At 41.6% G+C, this 21559-nt stretch overlaps 1 protein-coding gene across 1 annotated transcript in view; it reads left to right on the top strand.

Moving 5' to 3' along the window:
• Nucleotides 1–21559, top strand: part of TAF6L (TATA-box binding protein associated factor 6 like) — a 164438-nt gene that overhangs the window by 114651 nt on the left and 28228 nt on the right. Inside the window, exons 7-9 of the mRNA XM_078660493.1 lie at nt 10780–10830; nt 14318–14412; nt 18598–18672. Of these exons, the coding sequence (XP_078516619.1) occupies nt 10780–10830; nt 14318–14412; nt 18598–18672 (221 nt within the window). The remainder of the gene's footprint in view (nt 1–10779; nt 10831–14317; nt 14413–18597; nt 18673–21559) is intronic.

The following is a 21559-nucleotide window of genomic DNA, read 5'->3' as shown; positions in this document are numbered from 1 at the left end:
ATCTAATAAAATCTTTATTTGACTAAAACAGCCATAGAAGCACACTCACGACAAATATACATTACATAGGGTTAAACACGTTTACAGAATAAAAGCAGTAAAAACAGTACTACATCCCCAGTCACTCCTAAAAGCAATACATCATAATCTAAGTGCAGTGTCACCAGAAAATTCAATGGCAAGTAACATTTAAGGCATAACTAAAATATCAGATTTGGGAAGTGATTTCAACACCATTTTTCCTCTTTTTAAAAATGTATAAAATGCAAAATGCTTTTCGGAATTAGGAAAAGGCGTGTTTAGGGCGCCCCTTCCAAATACCAAATTGATATGGTATGTATTACTGTTTTGCGACCCAATTCCGGTTTACCAAACAGTAAAACTTTCCCTCCAATTAGAAACTGGTGGTAACCCATTCGCAAAGGGGAGGGGGTCCCAAAGGACCCTTTGAGCATGTAAATGAAAATGTTTTTAAAGAGCGGGCTCCAAGGACCACTCCCTGCTCTTAAAAAATGAAACTGCAAAGTTTAATTTTTGATTCTCAGTTGCATCCGGTTTTCTTTTAAGGAAAACTGGATGCATTTAAAAAAAAATTGCTTTATCAAAAAACAATCACAGACATAGTGGTCTGCTGACCTCAGCGGGCCACTATCCCTGTGATGGCTGCGATCCCGAATGGGTCACCAATTGTGACCTACCTCATTAATATGCATAAGGTAGATTTATTTGCAACCCACGAGGATTCGCTAACGAAACTCATACCAGTTTCATACATTAGGAATATTGATTTATCGATATTCCTAATGTTAGTACATCTAGCTTCAAATCTTTTCCTGACTGCTAAGGACCTCTGTGAGAAGTTGGCCTGATGTGCAGTGCTCACTATTCTAGTGATCACTATATATCAGTCCAAACAACCCTTATTGATGATTGGTTGTAAGTCAACCTTATAGACCAGCTATCCTAGTAGCATGGATACGAGCAGTCTAAGGCTAAGACTCTAGAGGGCGTGTTAAGCCAGCTGTTTTACCATCACATTACCCCTTGAACACCCAGTGAAAGGACACCACACAAGTTGTTATGAAAATAAACAGTGTATTTATTTATAACAAGACTACCCTGGCTCTTTATGAGACAGGGAGCTAAGCACACAACAAAACTCTTACGAAAATACTTTTAAGTTAGCACGTTACACAAATGCCCGAGGGGCACGAAAAACCATATACGCTAAAAGTGGAATGCGAATTACTAGCAGGTAAGTAACAGTTCTAATAGGCTTTGGAATCGCTAGGACTGGACTAGGGAATCGTTAGATTACTACTAGGAGGCCCAGGGGACTCGGGTGCAGAGTGTGCACTCTCACGCGGGATGCGGGACAAAGTCTATGGAAGCTAGAATTCACAAAGTTAGTGTTCACGGGCGAACCCGACCTGGTAGGGAGAAAACGACAGTGGATCCTGACCCTTGGATAGTGAGGCTATGCTGGGACACCGGAGTGCCGAAGTTACCTAGCCCAGGGGCTGCAGCTGCATAGGTCTGAAAAGACGTCGGGGATCTCGTTGCCGGACCAGGAGCCTGGAAGGAAGAAGTTGCTGGCAGGCGACCAGTGAAGGAAAGTTCGATGGATCCAAGCCTGGATCAAGGAAGAAGAAAACCTGAAAGCAGAGGGGACCAAGTTCTTGAATCACTAGCCAGTGATTAAGTGGGCACCAGGATGGCACCGGGCGAAGTCACCGCAGTCAGGTGAGTGGGCACTGCTGGGCTCTGCAGTCTCTCGGACCAGGAGGCGTTGTCGACGACCAGGATGGAGGTGCGAGCTGTCCCACGAAGGTTGAAGTCGTCGGCGTCGAAGTTACCCAGGAGTGGGCAACAAGCCTTGGCTAATTCAAGCCCACGCGGTGGACTCAAAATGGCGTCTTGAGTGGACCAGGAGGGTCCAGGGTGCTCCTCTTCGGGAAGGGAGCAAGGGCCAGTCTGGAGCAACCAGACCAGCAGCAGAAATGTCGTCGGGCGTCGTCAGGAAGGCCACAAGCCAACGGGCTAGTAGCCAAACAACGCGGTGAGCAGCGGAAAGCAGAAGGGCCCCACGCAGATCGTGGAGATGCTGGGGGGCTGCACTTCGGAGCTGGAGCTGCTCAGAGTCGGGGCTTCTCGGACCCCAAAGCACTCACCAGTAGATTACTCGGCGGGCTTGCTGGAAAGAAGTCGTGCAGTCTTGCAGATGGCCGGTCCCTTGAGGTCTCGTCGCACCCACGGTTCTCAGCTGGGCTGTAGAGGTGGGTAGAGGTCAGAGGTGCCAGGGAAGCCGGTTCTCGTCGAGCTGGGCAGTCGGATTCCGGAGGAAGGACTTACAGCAGACCGCAGTGTTCTTGGATGGTGCCTGCGGATGCAGGGTGACTACTCCTTAGTCACAAGGGAGAAATCTTAGGAAGAAGTCTTGAGTTCCTTTCGCAGAAAGTAGTTTCAGGATTCAAAGATGATCTGATTTGGAAGGGGGCCAGTCTCTACCTTTATCCTGTAAAAAGGGGCTGGCACGCGACTAAGTCCTGCCCTATGGGTGGGACTAGGAGGGGGGTGGTTACACCCACTTCCTTGGCGGGCTTTTCCCCAGCACAGGGTCTGGAGTGACCCTGGAACTGGTTCCAGCCAGCCTATGCACAGTGAGCACCGGGGTGCCACGTGCAGTCACCTTCCTCTAAAGCCCTGCCTACCTACAATACACAAAATCCTGTCTGGGACGGTGCTGGCACCGCCCCTGGCAGGAAACCCTTTGTCCTTATCTCCTGCTCTGGGAGGACTCCCAGCAGCAGGAGGGCAGACTTGTGTCTCGGTGGCAGCATCCATTTTGTGGATGCTAAGGCTCTGTCTGACTTTAACCGGGGTTAGGGGTTACATACATGTCGTGTCCCTCTAGAAGGGTGGAATGCCAACCCCGTCGCCAGAATTGGCGAGGGGTTAGTATTCCAATTCGTATGACACCTTACTCGACATGTTTTGATAAAGCGATACCAGAGTTGGCATATAACCGCGAGGATTATAATGCACTTAAGAGTATATGGTATGCGATATCATGGAAACGGCTAAGGGATGGATCCCGAAAGCCGCAGACAGGCTCAGCTCATGCCAGAGCACCATCTCACACGATTCCAAGCACTCTGCCTTCAGGATTGTTAAGGCCTGCCATAGGAGTGAGTGATAGGAGATCTGTGTGTCCATTTTTAGGGTTAGATATAGGTATACTATATCTAAAGCAAAGGGTGATTACACCACCTTGCCCCAGCTGTCAAGCAGCCAGTTGTGTCAGATTTGGATGGCCAGCCAGGGGTGGCATAATACATGCTGCAGCCCCTGGTAGGCCCTGGGTACACCTATGCCCTGGGTACCTAAGGTACACTGTACAGGGACTGATAAGGTGGCTCAGTATCCAATTTAGATATGTACCTAAGGTACATGGAATCCATTTTACAGAGAGAGCAGTGGGCCTGAGGTCCTGAATAGCAGGGCCTCAGGTCAACTAAGTCAGAAAACCAGCAAAACACCAGGCAAAAAGTTGGGGGCAACCATAGTCAGGGCTCTACCTTCCTACAACCTCTTAATGTAATCAAGAACAGCAAAACAAATTTCCAGCGAACCGAGCTGTTGTAAATAGGCCATAGCAGTCTGGTAGTGTTTAACATTCACATCTTGTAGGATTGGAAACAAAAATCTAGAACGTAAACGTTTGCATACCAGACAAAATAGCAAAAAGTGAAATGTACTTATACAGGAAAAGTTGTTGGAAGGACATCCGGTAAGGGACCTAAACCAAGTGCCCTGTGTGGGAAATGGTAACCAAAAGTGCACAGTATAGTCTATGGCAAAGGCAGTGTATTAGTACAAGATAAGGCTCCATTTACTGCCCATAGGTTTACAGTAAAAAAAAAATATTATGAGTTCTTAATTTTATTGCAGTGTAAAGCACCTTTCAGAGATGCAAAAACGGCCAACATTATGGCTTAGTCAGGTAACCGCTTCAAAGGTAAGAAAGTTGGCTGAAACTGGCAGAAGCCCCTGGGCTTCACATGTGGAACTAACTACTGATGGCGTTAAAAGTGGTATCTTAATTATGTGGGGGAGTAGACACTCTCCCCCACATAGGGGACATGGGACCCTGAAGCGGAGGGCACGTCTTTAGACTGACGCTGCACCAAATCGATCCTTTCCTCCACCAAACCCAGTTCAATGTTAACCACCCCCTATACTGACGAAAGATAATTGGTGATAGGAGTTTTAAAAGTCTTTGAACTACTTCTGCCTTTGAGGTTACTAGCTTTTCTTTTGTCCATTATGACTATAGAATGGAAGACAAGTCTACCTTCATGAAAAACCTCCAGTTATTCTTACCAATCTGCCTCGATCCAAGGAGGGTGGCCCTGCCCAGCCTCTGACTTGCGCAGACGAGCCCGCACTTGGCCCAGTCTTCGCCCGGGCTGTGCCTGCGTGCATCCCACTCAGCGGAGTAACTTTCAATGCTAAATAGTGATCTGAGGCTCTACCTGACTCCTCCAAGCTCACAACTGCATGGCAGTATGGACTGTCAAGTCCTCTGCCAAAATCACGTTCCTAGCAGTGGGGTAACTTGGCGCAAAATAGCGCTCTGAGGCTCTGCCCCGTTTCCACCTAGGTCACAGCTGCGGGGCAGTATGGGCGGCGGAGTCCTTCCGCTACATATATCGCATCCTACGCAGTGAGGTAACTGTTGGCACTAAATAGCGCTCTGAGGCTCTGCCCTGCCTCCTCCCAAGTCAGAGTTGCATGGCAATATGAGCAGTAGAGTCCTCTGCCAAAATCGCGTCCCAACTGCTGATCGCTTTATTTGGAACCTTGCTTAAAATTGAAAGGCACTCTACCAGAGTCTTCAATATCTATTTTTTTTTATTGGTTGTCACCGTATAAGATTTACTTTAAGAATATATTGTAAGTTAGAAGACAGTAATTTAAGGAAGGAAGAAAGTTCTAGTCTTGAGACTGCAGTATTGGGGTTGACTAGTCTTCATCCTTTGAAAATATTTTAAATTTCATCAGTCATGATGGGTTTAAACTTGAAAGAGAGAAGAATGATTGGTAATGAAGTCAACATAAATTACCATTTTATTGACCATTTACATAAAGCCAATTCAGTTTTTTTGTTTTTATAAGTCCTTTTATATAACTGAAACAATCAGTATGAAAAAAAAAACTCTGTTTTAAAGAATGTTTGCTGTTTTGTTGTACCTGACTTGGTAACGTGTGGCAGTTGCTGTTCTGTGTATGGTTTTATTGAGAAAGCGATTATCTGAAGTAATCTGCTGAAGGTGTTTGAATCCAGGCTCAATTTACTTTCCCAGTGGCAGACTCTTGACTTTGTTAATTGCATTCCGAAATGTTTTCAAGTGATCTTTATATGTTCTCTATTTTTCTGCTTTTAACCTCGAACTGAGTGATCTCAATTTGACATATTTAAGCTCCTTTGAGAGCCAGGAATTAAGCGTGTTAATCTGTGCTTGATACGTAGCGGCAATTGTGTTGATATGACTTTGACAGATTTGTTTGAAAGCAGGAAAGTTGTCCATTGTTTGTCTGACGGCCAATCAGTGGAAACATTTCACACATTTTCTTGTTCCAGACCAAAGAGAACTAGAGTTTGAGTTTATGATGAACATGTTTAGACGGCTGTTGTGGCTGAAGAGATTATTAATGGAAAAATCTAAGCTTTTTTATCCTGAGACTAAGGATATGAGAGTGCCAGTAAAGCTTCAGTAATGTCTAGTTCTACAACCCTAGACTATGTCATCAATTTTGTCTGGGATGCTATAACGAACAGTGTCTAGCGTGCTTATAATGAGATCACTATGGCAATGTAGCCAAGAGTCCGTATTGTGATGTTAGAAATTTGTAGATGTCATCAGGTTGCTAATGTCTTGAAACACTTAACATGTTTGTTATTATCAGAATATATCTCCAGGGCTTGCAGGCAATGGACCATGTGGGTTAGCTCGAAGTAGTTATGAATCCCGGGCAGGCATTGTAGTAAAAGACTACTCTTATCACGGTTGGCAGCATGGATGGACGATGGACATATCATAAAGCACTTAAAAGCAGGCTGTCATAAAGAGAAAAGTGCTCTAGACCAAGATATGTGGCTGCACCTCATCTGCTCTAAATACACCATAATGAAAAACACCCAAATATACATGGTCATCCTCTATCTAAAACTGCTTTTGATTGCCATGATATATCAATCTTATTGACTACACTGGTTTACCTGACAAACTCCTTAACATCTTGATGATCAAATTATACAGTGATAAGAGGAAGGGGACAATGTGACCTTTAAGGCAAATGTCCACAGAACATAGGAATACACTCAGGAGTCAGACAACGCTGTGTTTTCCCTCCCGCATTATTTAACTTATTTTTAAATGACGTGAGTAAAACCTTATCCCTCCTTAACCTGGATGTCCCCAAGTTGGGAGAAGATCAAATACCAATTTTGCTAAATGCAGACCGCGCAGTCTTACTGGCATGTACAGAAATCGCAATGCACCGCATACTTAATGGCTTTGAACCCCTTTTCTAACACAAAGAAATATTCATCAATACTAAAAATACCAAGGTTATGTTACTCAAGCCAGTGTCCAAGCTAAAATCAACCTTCAAAATCTATGGCATTGCGAGCGAGTCCACTCTTACGACTATCTGGGAATACGACTGAGGACCAGTCCCGGGGCTAAGCAATTAGTCAAAAATGATTCTACCTTATGCCAATGCAATAGAGATGTAGTACGCTTTTCAAATAAGGAAAGGTAACAGGCTAGTTGAGCCAGCTATCACTGTCTACAAAATGAAAGCCAAAATAACAGGTTTGTATGAAGTTGAGGTATATGGTCACAAAAGATTGTCAACACTGCAAACAACTGAGAAGAACTTCCTACGTCACCTGCTGCACCTAGCCTGGAATCTCTAGTGATGGTACAAATAGCAGAACTAGGCAGTAGTCAGTTGGTAGTTAAAAATTGGGACCTAATTTCTATAAAAAGCAGTTTTTGACTTGCTTATATCTGACCTGGGGTGGTGTGGAGTGCAAAAAAAGATGGATTTAGGCCCAGATCTCTGTACTGGGGTGAATGTATGACAATGTTCTGCATTCTGTCCATCACCTGTTGTTTTTGCCTTTGTCGCTCCGAGTGGGATGGGTATGCTCAGACGTGAGTCCCATGCTCTCCACACCACTGGAGTCAAGCTATCCAGGCTGATGACGGCTGATAGCCAGAAACCGGTCCTTGGATGCTTGATTCCGGTCCAGGAAAGACATGGCTTGCCAGTTCGGGCTGGACTGTTCCCATGAGGCACAGGGTCAAGGCTGATTTGCATATGGCCATGTCTCACCTGGGGTGGTGTGGAGTGCAAAAAAACAATGGATTTAGGCCCAGATCTCTGTACTGGGGTGAATGTATGACAATGTTCTGCATTCTGTCCATCACCTGTTGTTTTTGCCCTTGCTTATATCTTTGGCGCTGGTTGACGAATCATTCCGAAATTTTCCAAACTAATACGCCGCTCACTTGAACTGCTGTTCAAAGTTTTGGGGTGGTCTGGGAAGCGGGGGCTGAGAAAAAAGCGTTTTCCCCATGATAATTCCCATAGACTCTTTAGCTGTGGCTGCAGCCCAAACTGCTAGATGGAATGACAGAACTTTGGCAGAAAGCGAACTTTTGGTCTGCTGATCGTGCTTTCGTGATTTGGTGTAAATCTGTTGAGTAGTTTTTGAGATATTAAGCGATAAACAAATTTGTATATATAGGGATGAGTATCCTCAGGCGATCCACCTGCAAAGGAACTGCGAACCCCTGTGTGGAAGCAAGGCCCTGATTGGCTGGCCCATCTTCACAAAAAAGATGCAGCCACCATTTTGTTTGCTGCATTAGCTGGGGGTGCGTAAAAGAGTGCAAAACCAGGTAAGGGGTCAGAATACACATATCCTGACCCCATAGGGCACATAGAGGGAACCCTTAGGGCAATGGTCCTGAAACTGTGCACCATGGCTCCCTGGGGAGCCATCAAACCTAGTCAGGGGAGCCGCATATCAAACATTATAATGCATTTAATGTTGAAGGGTCTGTTGGCTTCATTTAAACTAATTAGACTTAAACACATGATGTTGATGATTTGTAAGTGACATGCCTAAAGCTGTAAACTTAGTGCTTAATTGATGGCATGTTGAGAGAGAGATGACCTCCATATTTCACTCCCAAAGTAAGTGGAAAATGCCTGATTTATATTGTTACATTCGATAATAATTTTGGTGTTTTTCAAATGCATTTTACACCAGTACAAGTTATCAGGAAAGTACAGTTGTCCTGTCTATTAAACACATTAAGTATTATTAAGTATTGACACTTGTACTTGAACCATAGGTATACTTCCAGTTCACCTTTCTTTCAGTACACACATTTCCAGCCAGGCCTGCTCTCTCCTTGAAGCACAGGGAAGTAAAATGCCATATACGGCATATTGCCACCATTTAGAAGCAAGAAAGAAGGACGATTAAAACAAAAATCATAGGAATTTATTTGGCTTGCGTTGATTTGGGGGTAATTTTTAGGGAGGAGACAGCAAAAATAAAGCTGCATGAGGTTTAAAAAAACATGAGTCACCCTGCTGAGACAGGTGTGTTGGCACGTATGACATGGGTAGAAATGGAAGTGCTTGCAAATATTCTTCAAGCACAGAAACACTTTCGCAATGGGGCCTACATGCATAGAGGTGCTATCTAGCATTGTAAGTGGGATAAAAAAGTTTGATAGAGTACTCTAAAAAGGCATGAGCAAAGAAGTGTACTTAGGAATATTTTAAAAGAGGTGCAACCTTCGTAATACGAAACACCCTGAGTATATGATTATATTACCTTCATCAGCTTCATCCCAATGATTTTCAAGGAGAAAAATGCAAGTACTCCCGAGGCCCGGCCTACATCCCCCCACCCTCCAAAAAAAGTAACAGTGAGGAGCCACGGACAATGGCCAGTGGGTCAAGGGAGCCGCGGAACAAAAAAATTTGGGAACCACTGCCTTAAGGACACCTCATGGGCAAAACATTGCCCACTTTTCTTTTTATGTCAGATCCCTTGTGGGGCTCACTGTGGCCTTCTGTGTAAAATCGCAGAGGGTCCTCAAATTCAAATCAAAAATGGAGAAAAAAACAATGCACTGCATCTAGCCCCATCCTGCGCACGGCCTTCAGCTGTGCGCAACTTGAGTTTGGGTTCATATGGTAGGGTTGGCCTCGGGACCTGCAGCCAACAGTGCGTGGCGCTGGTTAAATTAATGTGCGTGCTAAAAAAAACCAGAGAAATTCACTGAAAAAAACAAAGGTAACAGAGACATTATAGTTGTGTTCTGAATGTAGTCTCACAAAACCATAGAAATTCAGCAGTTCTAGTTATACTTATAGTTAGACTTACCTGAAGAAACTATAACTTGAACCGTTAAGTAACCTACGGCAACGAGTCATAGTTTCTTAACATAAGTATAACTATAAGTATAACTATAACTGCTGAATTTATATAGTTTTGAAATAGAATTTTAAAAACCTTAGAAATTCACACAAAAAACAAAGGTTAAAGGGGTGGGATAGTTAGGTTCAGAATCTGCACACACAAAACCACAGAAATTAAGCAGTTAGACTTATCCCTAGAAATTATAACTCACGCCCTAAGAGGTAACTATAACTCGTGCCCCCACCATGCAATGTTCTCATCAATAATTTTATAGCAAACGTTGCAGTGATATTATCAATGATGTCATAGAAGATGTTATGAGTGATGTAATCTGTGGGGCAATTAGCAGTGCGTGGCGAGGGTGTGAGTTATAGTTACCATGGGGCATGAGTTATAGTTTCTTGAGATAATTAGAACTTGCTGAATTTCTATGGTTTTATGTGTGTAAATTCTGAACCTAACTATAACGTCCCTGTAACCTTTGTGTTTTTTGTGAGTTTCTAAGGTTTTTCTAATTATTTTTCCTAACTATAATGTCCCTGTAAGCTTTGTTTTTTTCAATACATTTTGACAGTTTTTGTAACGCAGATGGGGGTTGGCCGTGACCAACCCCAACATTCATCCAAACCCCCCTAATCATGCAACCAATGTCGCGTATTCACGAATCCTCTGCAAAATAGAGAAAACATGTTTCTGGCTCCTGTCAGGTTCCATGTGGGATACCACCACCAAGCCTGGGGGGGTGGTCAACGTATTCCTACCCTACACCCTGCTCTTTTTTTTCCATCTTTTTTTCTTGGGACTCGGACGAGTATTTAATAAGACGGCACGTTGCACGGGGTGTTGCTCATAACACATGTCTACAAACACGGAGACTATCCTGTCTGAGGGTATCATCCAAGGTGAGTGTCTTAGACACTGAGATTGTGCTCAAAGAACATTTATGAGATAGACCCTGACTAGTTGGCAGTTGGGGGGAGGGGCCACCTTTCCTAGTTAAAGCAGAGGGGCTATCTAGGTGCCAAATCTGTTGGGACCAGAAATACCAAATGTTAGGGACATCTAAACATTGGTGAGGTCTTTCCCTTTCCTTTGAAGAAATGGCAGATGTTGTCTAGGTATTTTCCAGTATTTAACGCCCTTTTATAAGACTTGAGGTTTCACACTGACCTTGGATGTAAAGCTTTGGGCATTTACCCTTTTCCATTGATTTGGATAAAAGTGAAGGACTCTGTGTGATGCTCTCCTCTTTTCCTTTGCAGTGCATGTCTCCTACCTGGATGGAAAGGGAAATCAGGAGGCCCAAGGAACTGGTAAGAACCTCACTCACTGATCATGCTATTCTGATTGGTCTAGTATTAAGCATTGCTACTACTGTCACAGGAATGCCAGAGTATCATCAAACGCCAAAGACGGTGATACCATTGCATTTTCATAACTTTTTATTTATAAATTACAGCATTTATAGAACGCATTTTTACATTTGATAGTGGCTGTATATGTGCCATCCCTCATAAATGTCAATGTTACAACTTGCCCTAGTTTGATGCTGCAGATTTCACCCTAGAATTAAAGTAAAAGCAATATAGAAACAAAAAAAGTTAACAACCTGTGTGTGTGATTTTTATTCATCATCTCATACACACCTGTATTATGAGCAACTATTGCTACACTAGCAGTATAGTATTTAAATGGTTGGCATAACAATGTTTTATTTGTTTTACATTTCAGCCATTTCCCCATGTTATTTATTTCCTGTTTGTCAATCTTATCACCTGTCTTGAATGCTCTCATCCTAATTTCTTCCGCTTGGGCATACAAGTAGGTCCCCCCTCCAGCCTGCCTCTGCTGGCCCTGTGTGGTATATCCAGTCAATTGATGTATGCCTTTTGGGCAGCACAAACCGAATATTGCAAATTTATAGTGGATTCTCTTGAGGTTTGGCCTACTTATATATCGTATTCAGTTAGAAGTGATCTACCAATATATCAGTATTTGTGCCTCTGATTAACTTTATTTTCGTTGTAGTTTGCCTTCAGTAGTTTGTCGGAGTTCAACAGGCCAAAGTCATATAGGTGAATGAGGCATCCGGTGTCTTACATATATGGTTTGGGGACGGACTTCTAGAATAAATTCTATATATCTTCTAGGTGGTTGGTGTCCGGATTATAAAGGTTCTGTGCAAATGGTTTTAAATGAGTTGGGGTGAATCTTGTATTACTAGAAATCTCTTGCACCACGGTGCATACTCAATCTCAAACGCATCTATTAATATCATCTGCGAATCGCCCTCCAATAATTGTTCTACTTTCATTTGGGCCTTCTTCCTATGTGCTTTTAGAGGCATATAGAGTTGTGAAACTCGCCCACGACACCCTACCATTGTCTGTCTTGCCTTCAGGGTTTCTGCGTGGCAGGAATGTTGGGGGAAGTCTGCCCATATTTCTCTGGTTGTCCGGAACAGTCTTGCATATTGACGTAACAACCTCAGGTGTATTCCAATGCCTTCTGAGCCTCCCAAAAGGAGATGAACACTTATCCCAGTTAAATTTCCCTAGGGTAGTCACTCTCCCTCAATCAGTTATGCTATTGACATATCTTCACTAATACGTTTAAATGGTTTTAGCCACCCAATTTCCAGTTTCCTTGAAAAAGGAGGGTGTCCCAGCACTTTCTTGACCACTGCCTCCCATGCTGAAGATGTCAGCCATACTATATAGGGATATCTTTTGGGCACATTTCCACCCCTCATGAGGAGCACCAGAATGATTCCACACCCAATAGCCTGCTGAGCAGGCTTTTCCCCAATTAGCTATGTCCTTGCACTGTTTTACTGCATCCTACAGCTGCACCACAATGGAATACAACTCAAGATAAGTTAGGCCAACTCCACTTCTTTCTCTGTCCATTTGCATCACCTACAGACCTACTTAGCTTCTCTTCCCGGCCCAGCCTTGTGTTATCAATAAGCTACCCATTCTTTAAATGTAGCTCATGGAATTTGACATATTGTGTTTTACAGCACATACAAACATTGGGGGCAGAAGCACCGTTTTTGCAGTCACAATCCTACCCATTGTAGATGTGAGAAGATTGTTCCAGGACTGTGTAGCCCTCTTTAGGCCCTGCATTACCTTCCCCTTTTTATATTCATATTGTTTATCAGTTGAATGCATGATTTATATAAACAGGTATCAGAAACTGTTATTATGCCAGCAGATTCCCATCAGTGCGGGCTCCTCAAGGTTCATTCTTTCTAAATTCTCCAGCGGGAATATAACTGTCTTTTCTTTATTAATACAGAGGCCTGGTGCTCTGTTGTGCCCCTCTAATCCATGCCTCAAGATGTGGGCCTATCTCCCTGGTCGGTTAAGACACTCCTGGGTCTCGTCTGCATACAGGGTGACCACACGTAGTTTGTCCCCCACTCATATTCTCCAGTCCTTTAAAACATCTCTAAGCCTAATAGCTTTATCGCCAAGGCGAACAATAGCGAGGACAGAGGGCAACTCTGTCTAGTACCTTTTTCTAAGCACCAGGGACAACTGTATGTTGCAGTCTGACCCACCTCAGGAACTGAGGGTGGGTCAGTTCCTGAGGTGGGTCAGACAGTGCTTACACCCTATCTGTGCTGGTGTCCTTTATAAAGTGAAAGTCCCCAGCCCATATTATACTGGTGTCTAAATAGGGTATTAACTCTTCCAGTAACATCCAACAGTCAATGTTATCTGTGTTAAAGTGAGATATGAGAACAAGGCGAGATCAAAGGGCAGGAGGTTGGTACCATGGAATTCAGGTGGATGATATAAAAGGGGGGTAAAGTAAGTCAGTCAGTCAGTCAAAAGCAATGTTTATTTAGACCTTAGTCTTTAAACTGCAATACCCAACAATATAAACATTAAAACAGGGATAAATACGTATTCAGTAACAAACAATAAGAAACAACATATTCATCAATACATTCTTATTCCTGGATATGCTTTTTGATGACCAAATTCAATCTGGGGCTCACAAAGTAGATACAAAACGTACTTACTCATTAAAATTCTACCCGTATGGCACTGGGAAAGAAAAATGTAATTCATATTAAGTTAAAATGTATAAATACTCATCATAAAATCACTAAAATCCAATATAATTCTAAATATATTACAATCTTTTGCTAAGAGCTTTTTACAGACTTCATATAATTTCCGATTGCAATTGCAATCTCGAGATTAGGCATTTCTGTGAGTAAGTCAACCGCCTGAGCACGAGACTTTATTTCATATTTTACAAAAACAGGTCTCAAATGCAATTTACGCTGATGTATATGCGCCATACAATCTAGCAAAATATGCAGCATGTCACCCTTATTGCCTAGTAAAGTAAGTCCGAGATGGAATAACAAGATGGAGGCCAATGAATGGAGAACTTGGAGTGAAAGACCTTGAATAGAAAAGATGGAAGGGTTAGGGATAAGAGAAAGGTAAGAGAAAGGGCAGAAGTAGGGAAGGATGTGAAGATAGGCTGATATGTATGTGGGTAGGAGAGGTCTGGGAAGTAGTGGCACAATAATCAGGTACTGCTAAAGGGAGGAAGAGAGTAAGCAGGAGGCCAGCTAAGGAGATTAACTTGTGTGCTCTATGCCCTGCCTCCATATGTGTTGTCTTCACCAAGGCTCCCCTACTGGCTGTGCCCTGTGCTTTCCCTTCCATGTTCGCCCCCCATTCTTGACTCCCTTGGCAGTAATAATTTCATATCACAAGTCCGTTGAGGTTGCATTGTTTGCTCATGTGTATGCTTTTTGCTTCTTTTCAGTTCCCAGTGCAGTCTCAGTACTGTCCGATGATCTGTTAAAATATTACCAACAAGTCACCCGTGCTGTCCTGGGAGATGACCCCCAACTTATGAAGGTCAGTACATGACCATGTGCAGCTTTTCCTGACCTAAATGTGTAGTTCGTGTTGCTGATGGCTTTGTACCCATTTTGGTTTCCAAATGTTGTTGTCCTGCATTCTAAACTCTGCTGCATACTGTAGCACAGACAGTGTTATGTCTGCTTAGCACAGGTGGAAAAAATTCAGAATAATTTTTTGGCAAATGCACTAAATTCCATCAAAATAGAGAAATATTTTTTAACCCTTATTTCATAAGACATTCTTTCAAACAGTGCACAGTATTGACACTCAATTCGTCACATAACCCACATAATTCTTTATCTGCAAATATGATTAATAATAATCTCATCATAATAACAAGCTAATTCCAGTAAAAATGATTTTGTCAGAGAATTAGGGGGCAAATAAACAATTCTAAGAAGTGGGTCGTGGTTCTAAAAGATTTTGGAACCACCGCTTTCCACATTGGCCGATAGAACACTCTTGAGACTGTGAGATCACATTAAACATGAAAAAAAGCAGCAATCCTTATGCTCATTAATTTCCTGTCATTTGCAAATGTGTAAGATGTTCCATAAGTACATGTAATAACTAAGCATTATGTGAGCATTGATAGACACCAAGAAGCAGTAGAAGAGCAAACAATGTTGAAAACCTTGCTTGCTACTATTTCACTGTCACTCCTACCTCCACTGTAAATGAGGAATAATTTTAGCCGATGACTCTGTAATAGATTGACACTGCAAAGCAAAACATTATTTACCTGTAACAAAGTTTTGCAGCATATATGCATAATAAATGTGCACGTGGCTGGCCCATCATTTCTGCAGGGGAGAAAAAAAGGATGTGGCTGTTTAGTAAACCACTATATGATCTCTCTTGCCCAGTTGTCCAGGAAAAATACAATATGAAGACGCCATCTAAAATTTGCAGCATTGTGGGCTTCAGTTTAATACCATAGAAATTAATTTTAAGGCACAGCTTGGGTCCGTACCCTCACTTAAAATTGAAAAATTCCATTCTATGCCTAACAATCAGATGTCTTACTATGCACAACAGGGAATCTATAAACGATGGCCTGAAGTACTCTTGTTACCGACAAGTAGTCTTTCTGTCCCACTAACGTTCGAGCCATACTACCTCTGGAACAGGACGGGATAAACCTCTTATAAATAGCTCTTTTTTGTGGAAGTAAATGAAAAAGTCTGCTGAGCCTCCATCAGCAGGTTCAAGGCCCTGCTAAATGGGTGGCTACCAGAAACACCATCTTGATCAGAAAAAACTCTCCTAGTATCACAAATAAACAACAAAGCTGGGAGTACCATCTTGCTTGTTGAAGTAGACATGTCAGTCATATTGTAAGAAAATACTCTCACCACACCATCAAACCGATGGAAGCAGAGCCCTTAGAACTAACAACAGTACATTTTACTTTCAATATGTTGCTATGGAACAACCTGGATTTCATAGTGCACCGGAATTACGTCTTTCATTCCCAATCCTGTACAAAGCGGAGTAGCATGCATCCAAGCTTGCTTCTAAATGAACTACTTGCACTGAGAGGACGATGAGGCTACAGGCTTTCTATAACCATTTCGTCATGATTAGAGGGTACGCAACAGGGCGAGTATCCTGTTTATTACAAATGATAGTCTGGTGCATGTATGTGCCCTGAACTACCCCAACAGTAGAAGATGTGATCGATTAAAGTGGGCTTTGCTTGTTCACAAGGAGGCCCAGAAAAAATACTGAACCATACTTTAACACTTCAGGGTGGCTTGCAGCACAGGAGCACTGACCAGTCACTGAACTGGAAATTGGTGAATATACTCCCTCTAACAGCAATTGATGATATGTATCATAAACATTATCTTTTTACTGTGGGGGCCACAGATAGGGATGTTAAAGTAAGCTTCATTGTTAAAATGTATTCCACTCACGGCACTTTAATATGCGTTATTTCACATTTATGCTTGGATTGTTCATTAAATGTTCATGACATTAAACAACGCTAACCATTGTCTCAACTTATTTCCCACTTAGCTATTTTCCTCAGCCACTTGCTTGTTAGGCAAGTATCTAGAATCACAAAAGTAAAAATAGATTTAAAAAAAGTTAAATATGTGGTTTTTAATTTACTGCTCTGATTTATATTCAATGGAATTGGGGGATATCAAGTTATTCATTTTGCTGCATTTTTACATTTACATTCACATTTGAAGAACTTCTTTGGTGTGAAAGTATTGGACGAATCTGAAACCCGAGAGCATTCATCAACTTCCAGTCAAGTAAAACTTTATTCGCCAATGCCATAAAAGTTAGCAATAAAATTGTACAGTACAAGTAGTTCTTAAAATATTAAAACAATCACCTCACCTGGTAATACCTAAGGTGCAAAAACTGTCTGTAATAGTTACTGGAGAAACAACCCCTCATAATCGTTGCAATGACAAGAAATCATAAACTATTATTTTTTCCTCCAGGAACATTAAAAAAGCACCTTAAATCAGTATAACAGTACTATAAAAATAAAGTGCAAATGCAGAGGGTGGCACTTTCCTTATCACTGTAGGATCATCTCATATCTCTCACTGATTGATATTAATTGCCTTATGAAATTAAGAACTGCAAAACATACTTCTTTCGTGGGGAGATTTAGTAAACATTTCTGGCCATCCAAATGTTATCTGACCAGGCTTAAAAAATCTATTCTGGGATCAACATGTAATGGACAAAACATTAATTCTACTGAAAAATAAAATTGATCAGATGGATCTCGTATTGGGTGACCAGTGGTATAACATCACTTCTGAATTTCTGCTAGTCAGATTAAAGGGAAAAGTAGAGAGAACAGAGGTATCAAGTGGAAGGGGAATCCTGTATCCCTTACTAGGCCTACCATTGGCTAAACCCATGGGCTCCATATGATCTTCTAGAAAACTTGAAAGTTAGCTATACAGTTTTTAGGCTGAGCATAAATGTGCTCTTGTCCTATGGCCTTCTGATTAAAATATGAATCTTGATTAAACAGGATTGGATGTAGGAGTAAAACATTTTTCATAAAATGTTTATTTTTTAAATATGCATAAACACCACACGCCTTCAGATTAACAGTGCTGTTCAAATATTTATTCATCAATCATTAAATACATTTATTGTATACATTAATTAACACCTTATCAATCTGTAATGTAAACAATAGGTTAAAATATGTTAAGAAAATCATGGGGCCAATATTTTGTCAGGCAGTCGTTTGGGTCGAAACTATTTCACAGAATCTAAAAGTAAGTAATCATGGACATACAGCCATATGTTCCCCTGCATTATCTACACGTACTACAATCCAGATTATATATAAACGTTTGCTAGTTAACAGACTGAAGCTCAAAGCACACAATAAGAAATACACTGGATGAAATAACCATGTTTGAATCACTAAAATGTGTTTTTAGGTTCATCTTCAATGTTCTCAAGCACAAAGAAATTTCACAATTGTTAATTATGGATAACATTTCCGCAGTATTAAAACATTTATATTTAAAAAAACAAATGCCTCAAGAATGCCTTAATTTTTCTCCTATGTGAACCCCAGCTAAAAACACAAAAACAGCAATATTATCAGCTCAGATAACATAACCCTTTGAATCACTTTGAAGCATGCAATAGCTCCATCCTGCTAGGACATTTCAGTGCCCCCCCCACCTGCCAACAAATGGATAACTATTCCCATGCCCTCTGATTCTTTTCAGACTTCTCTCCACACATTAACAGTATAAATCAAATGTTTTTAATCTACGTGTTGATGTGAATGCTCTGTCTGTTCTAGTGAAGTAGTCACTCAATGACTTCCAAGTTCTGAAATTATTTCCCTTTGTTGAATCATTGAATATATAATTTTATCTCACTCCGCAGTGTTCCACAGTATGTGGGACCACTTCAATATTTGTGTAGAACTAGCTTTGTTACAAGCCACTGCTAATATCAATTTATCCCTGGCATCCCGGTGATTTTTTTTTTAAATTGAAGAAATATATATATATATTTTTTTTTTTTAATGAATGCAGTTTTTTTGTAAATGCCCTGGATACAAAATGCAGATTGTCAGGGTTATTTCCCAATGTTCAGACCTTATTTTTGCTCCCTTCTATACGATTGAAAATTTTCTCTGTTGCCGTAACCCAGTTGTCTCTATTTTTACAGGTCGCCTTACAAGACTTACAAACCAATTCAAAGATTGCAGCCCTGCTCCCATACTTCGTCTATGTCGTTAGTGGGGTAAGTTATAGGGAGAAGGAGAGGGGTTGCTAGTGCAAATGGTGCATGCACTGCGCAGACAAAGTTTTGATACTTTCAGGAATGTATACTTCTACTTGACAGGACACATATCACTCCTTGGCTCCCATCAAAGAATACCTGTATACCATACTGCTAAGAATTCTATGCTCTGTCTTTCAGTGTGTCTGCTGCATTTTTGGATATTTAGAACTGATATCAACCATAGTCTCATCTACTCTGCACTTTTATCTGCCTGGCTCAGCTACAATTTAGTGAAGTAAACTGGTTCTAGTGAAACATGGCGCCTCTTTTTATAGGTCATTTCAGGTTTATTGTTGTGTACATTTATTAACTTCTGCACATTGCTTTCTGGCCACTGAGTAATTTTATATTGTTAATATTGGCTTTTACATTGTTGCCTTCTAAGACTGTCTTGTGTTACTCGGCAGCATCTTTCATAGGTGCAGTTAACAGAATGGGCCTTGGGTACCTTGCTTGGTTGTATGGATGTTGTTAGCTTATGTCATGTGCTGTATTAATGCTTCTGTTCGTATGCATGTATGCCTAAAAGGCATTTTGGCCATCTAAAGAGGAAGTGGGGTAACCTCTAAATCCCTATCTATGTTGAGACTGTGCTAGAGTATGCAGTGAAGCCAGATCTAGAACCTATTTCTAAGCTTTAGATGGCGGTCTTCATTCCATAAAGGTTCTGGAAGGCAAGTTCAAAGTATGGCTGCATGGATCTGGAAGGGCCTGCATCCTATGATTTTAAAGAAGAAAGAATTAAGTGAGAGATTTTAAGAAGATAGGAGTAAGTAAGCAGACGTTCTTAGGAGGAGAGCCCTATGTTTATAAAAGCTCTGCAGACCAATAAAATGGTCTTGAATTTTACGCATTTCCTTAAAGGAATACTGTGCTGGAGCTTCTTTGACTCCTCTACTTACACCTCTAGATAAATACGGTTTGCGTGCATGCTATTTATTTTTCGACCGTCTCGTTGAAGCGTTTTCATTTTTTACAATTTGCTGGCCATTCAATGGCAAAGCCCCTTTTTCGCAATGTTATTGACACCATCTCATTGTTTGTTCAATTACCTTTTTATGTTTACTTTGCTTCACTTTAATAAATAATGAACCCTGCAAATACTTATCAGGTTACCCTTAACCCTTTGCACCCTTAACCTGTGACCTCCTTGCCCCTCACCCTTTTTAACTATAACCACTTACTATTATGTTTACAACCTTAACCTCTCCCATTTACTTTATATGTTTACACGTACCCATAAGTATACACCCTAATCCCTTAACTTTACATGCATAACCTCCATCCTTACCCTAAACGGCTTACCCCCAAACCACTAATTCTCTCATACTTAAACACTTATGCTTAAGCCTGTAACCCTACTAACAACACCATACCTTTCCTTTCTCTTGCCCCTTTCACCCTTTACTCCAATTCAAATCCTTACCTGTAACCATTGACCTTTAACCTTCTCTTTCCTTTAATGCTTTACCTTTACACCATTAGCCCCTTGCCCATTATCCTAAACCCCTTACCATCTTACTTGTAAAGCCTTATCTCGTTACCCATACCTAACTTGTAATACCTGAACCCTTTACCCTCTTATTTTCCTATTTATCTTATTTTACGAAACAGTGTTCCAACAGAATGAATGATGAACTTGTTTTAGTTAACAGCACATAGGTGTTGTAGAAGGGGATAGGAGGAGTTTGGGAGGTGGTATAAAACCACTTTGTTTTACAGTCGACAGTGGAATAGGCAGATTGAGAGACACACCCATGTTTTAAAGGAAAGTGTACAAACAGATTTTGTTAGTAGGTAACCGTGGCAGACAATGGTGCAAGATTGGATTTGGATGTATTGCATCTCCCCACAATTGGTGATGGAAGTTGGTCGCTTTTGTGTTGTTCAGGAGTATGAAGGCTTTTTCAGGAGCGGCCTTTAAGAGCGGAGTATGAGTGAAGACGAAAGGTATACCGCTGAAATGTAAGGAGAGGAGTGCAGGCAATATAGATGAGATGAAAGATGTTGTGAGAGTGATAGGGTCAAAGTGTAGTTGCTAGATTTCAACACAAACAGGAATTCTGCATTTAATAGGCCCATGAGCGAGATTGCAGTGAGGGAAAAGAATGTTGAAACTACAGAGGAGTGGCTACGCATCTTAGTAGCTTCTAGTGAAAGGGGAACAGTGTGAATTTTAATGGAGTGGTGATGTGGAAGGATTTTTTTATTTTCTTTTATTTTATTGAAATAGCACATAAACAAAGTACAGCATATGTATTAGACAAGCAGCATTTTCCAAGAACAGGGCAGAGCAAGTAGCATGTAGCACAGCGATATTCAATCCATTTCTGCACATAGGACACATATCTACACCATGTTTATTTTTATTTTTATTTATGCCATTTCTAAAGCGCGCTGCAACCCTACGGGCATCCTGGCGCTGTGAAAGTGCAACTAAGAAGTGAGCATCATGGGGCAGGATGGGGGAGGTGAGCAATTTACTCCTGGGGCAGTTAGACTTTGGGGAAGAGCCATCTCTTCACCTTTTTTCGGAAAGGCATCAGTTCGCTTGTTTTCCTGATTGCAATAGGGAGGCTATTCCAAAGATGGGCTGCCGCTATGCTAAAGGCTCTGCCACCATGAGTAGCTTTCCTGATCCTAGGTATGCTAATGAGATTAGTGGAAGAGGAACGGAGGGTCCGTGTGGGCTCAAACCATTTGAATTTGTTTTGTAGCGGTTTAGGACCCAGCCCATGTACTGCCTTGAAGACGGTGCATAGAGATTTGAAAAGGATCCTCTGATGCACGGGCAGCCAGTGTAACTCGGCCAATGCTAGGGTGGTGGAGGATCGTCGTCCTCAAG

The sequence above is a fragment of the Lissotriton helveticus genome, chromosome 9 (genome assembly GCF_964261635.1).
Source record: "Lissotriton helveticus chromosome 9, aLisHel1.1, whole genome shotgun sequence".
Taxonomy (NCBI): domain Eukaryota; kingdom Metazoa; phylum Chordata; class Amphibia; order Caudata; family Salamandridae; genus Lissotriton; species Lissotriton helveticus.
The sequence above is the reverse complement of the archived record's forward strand: the minus strand, read 5'-3'. Positions and strand labels throughout refer to the sequence as shown.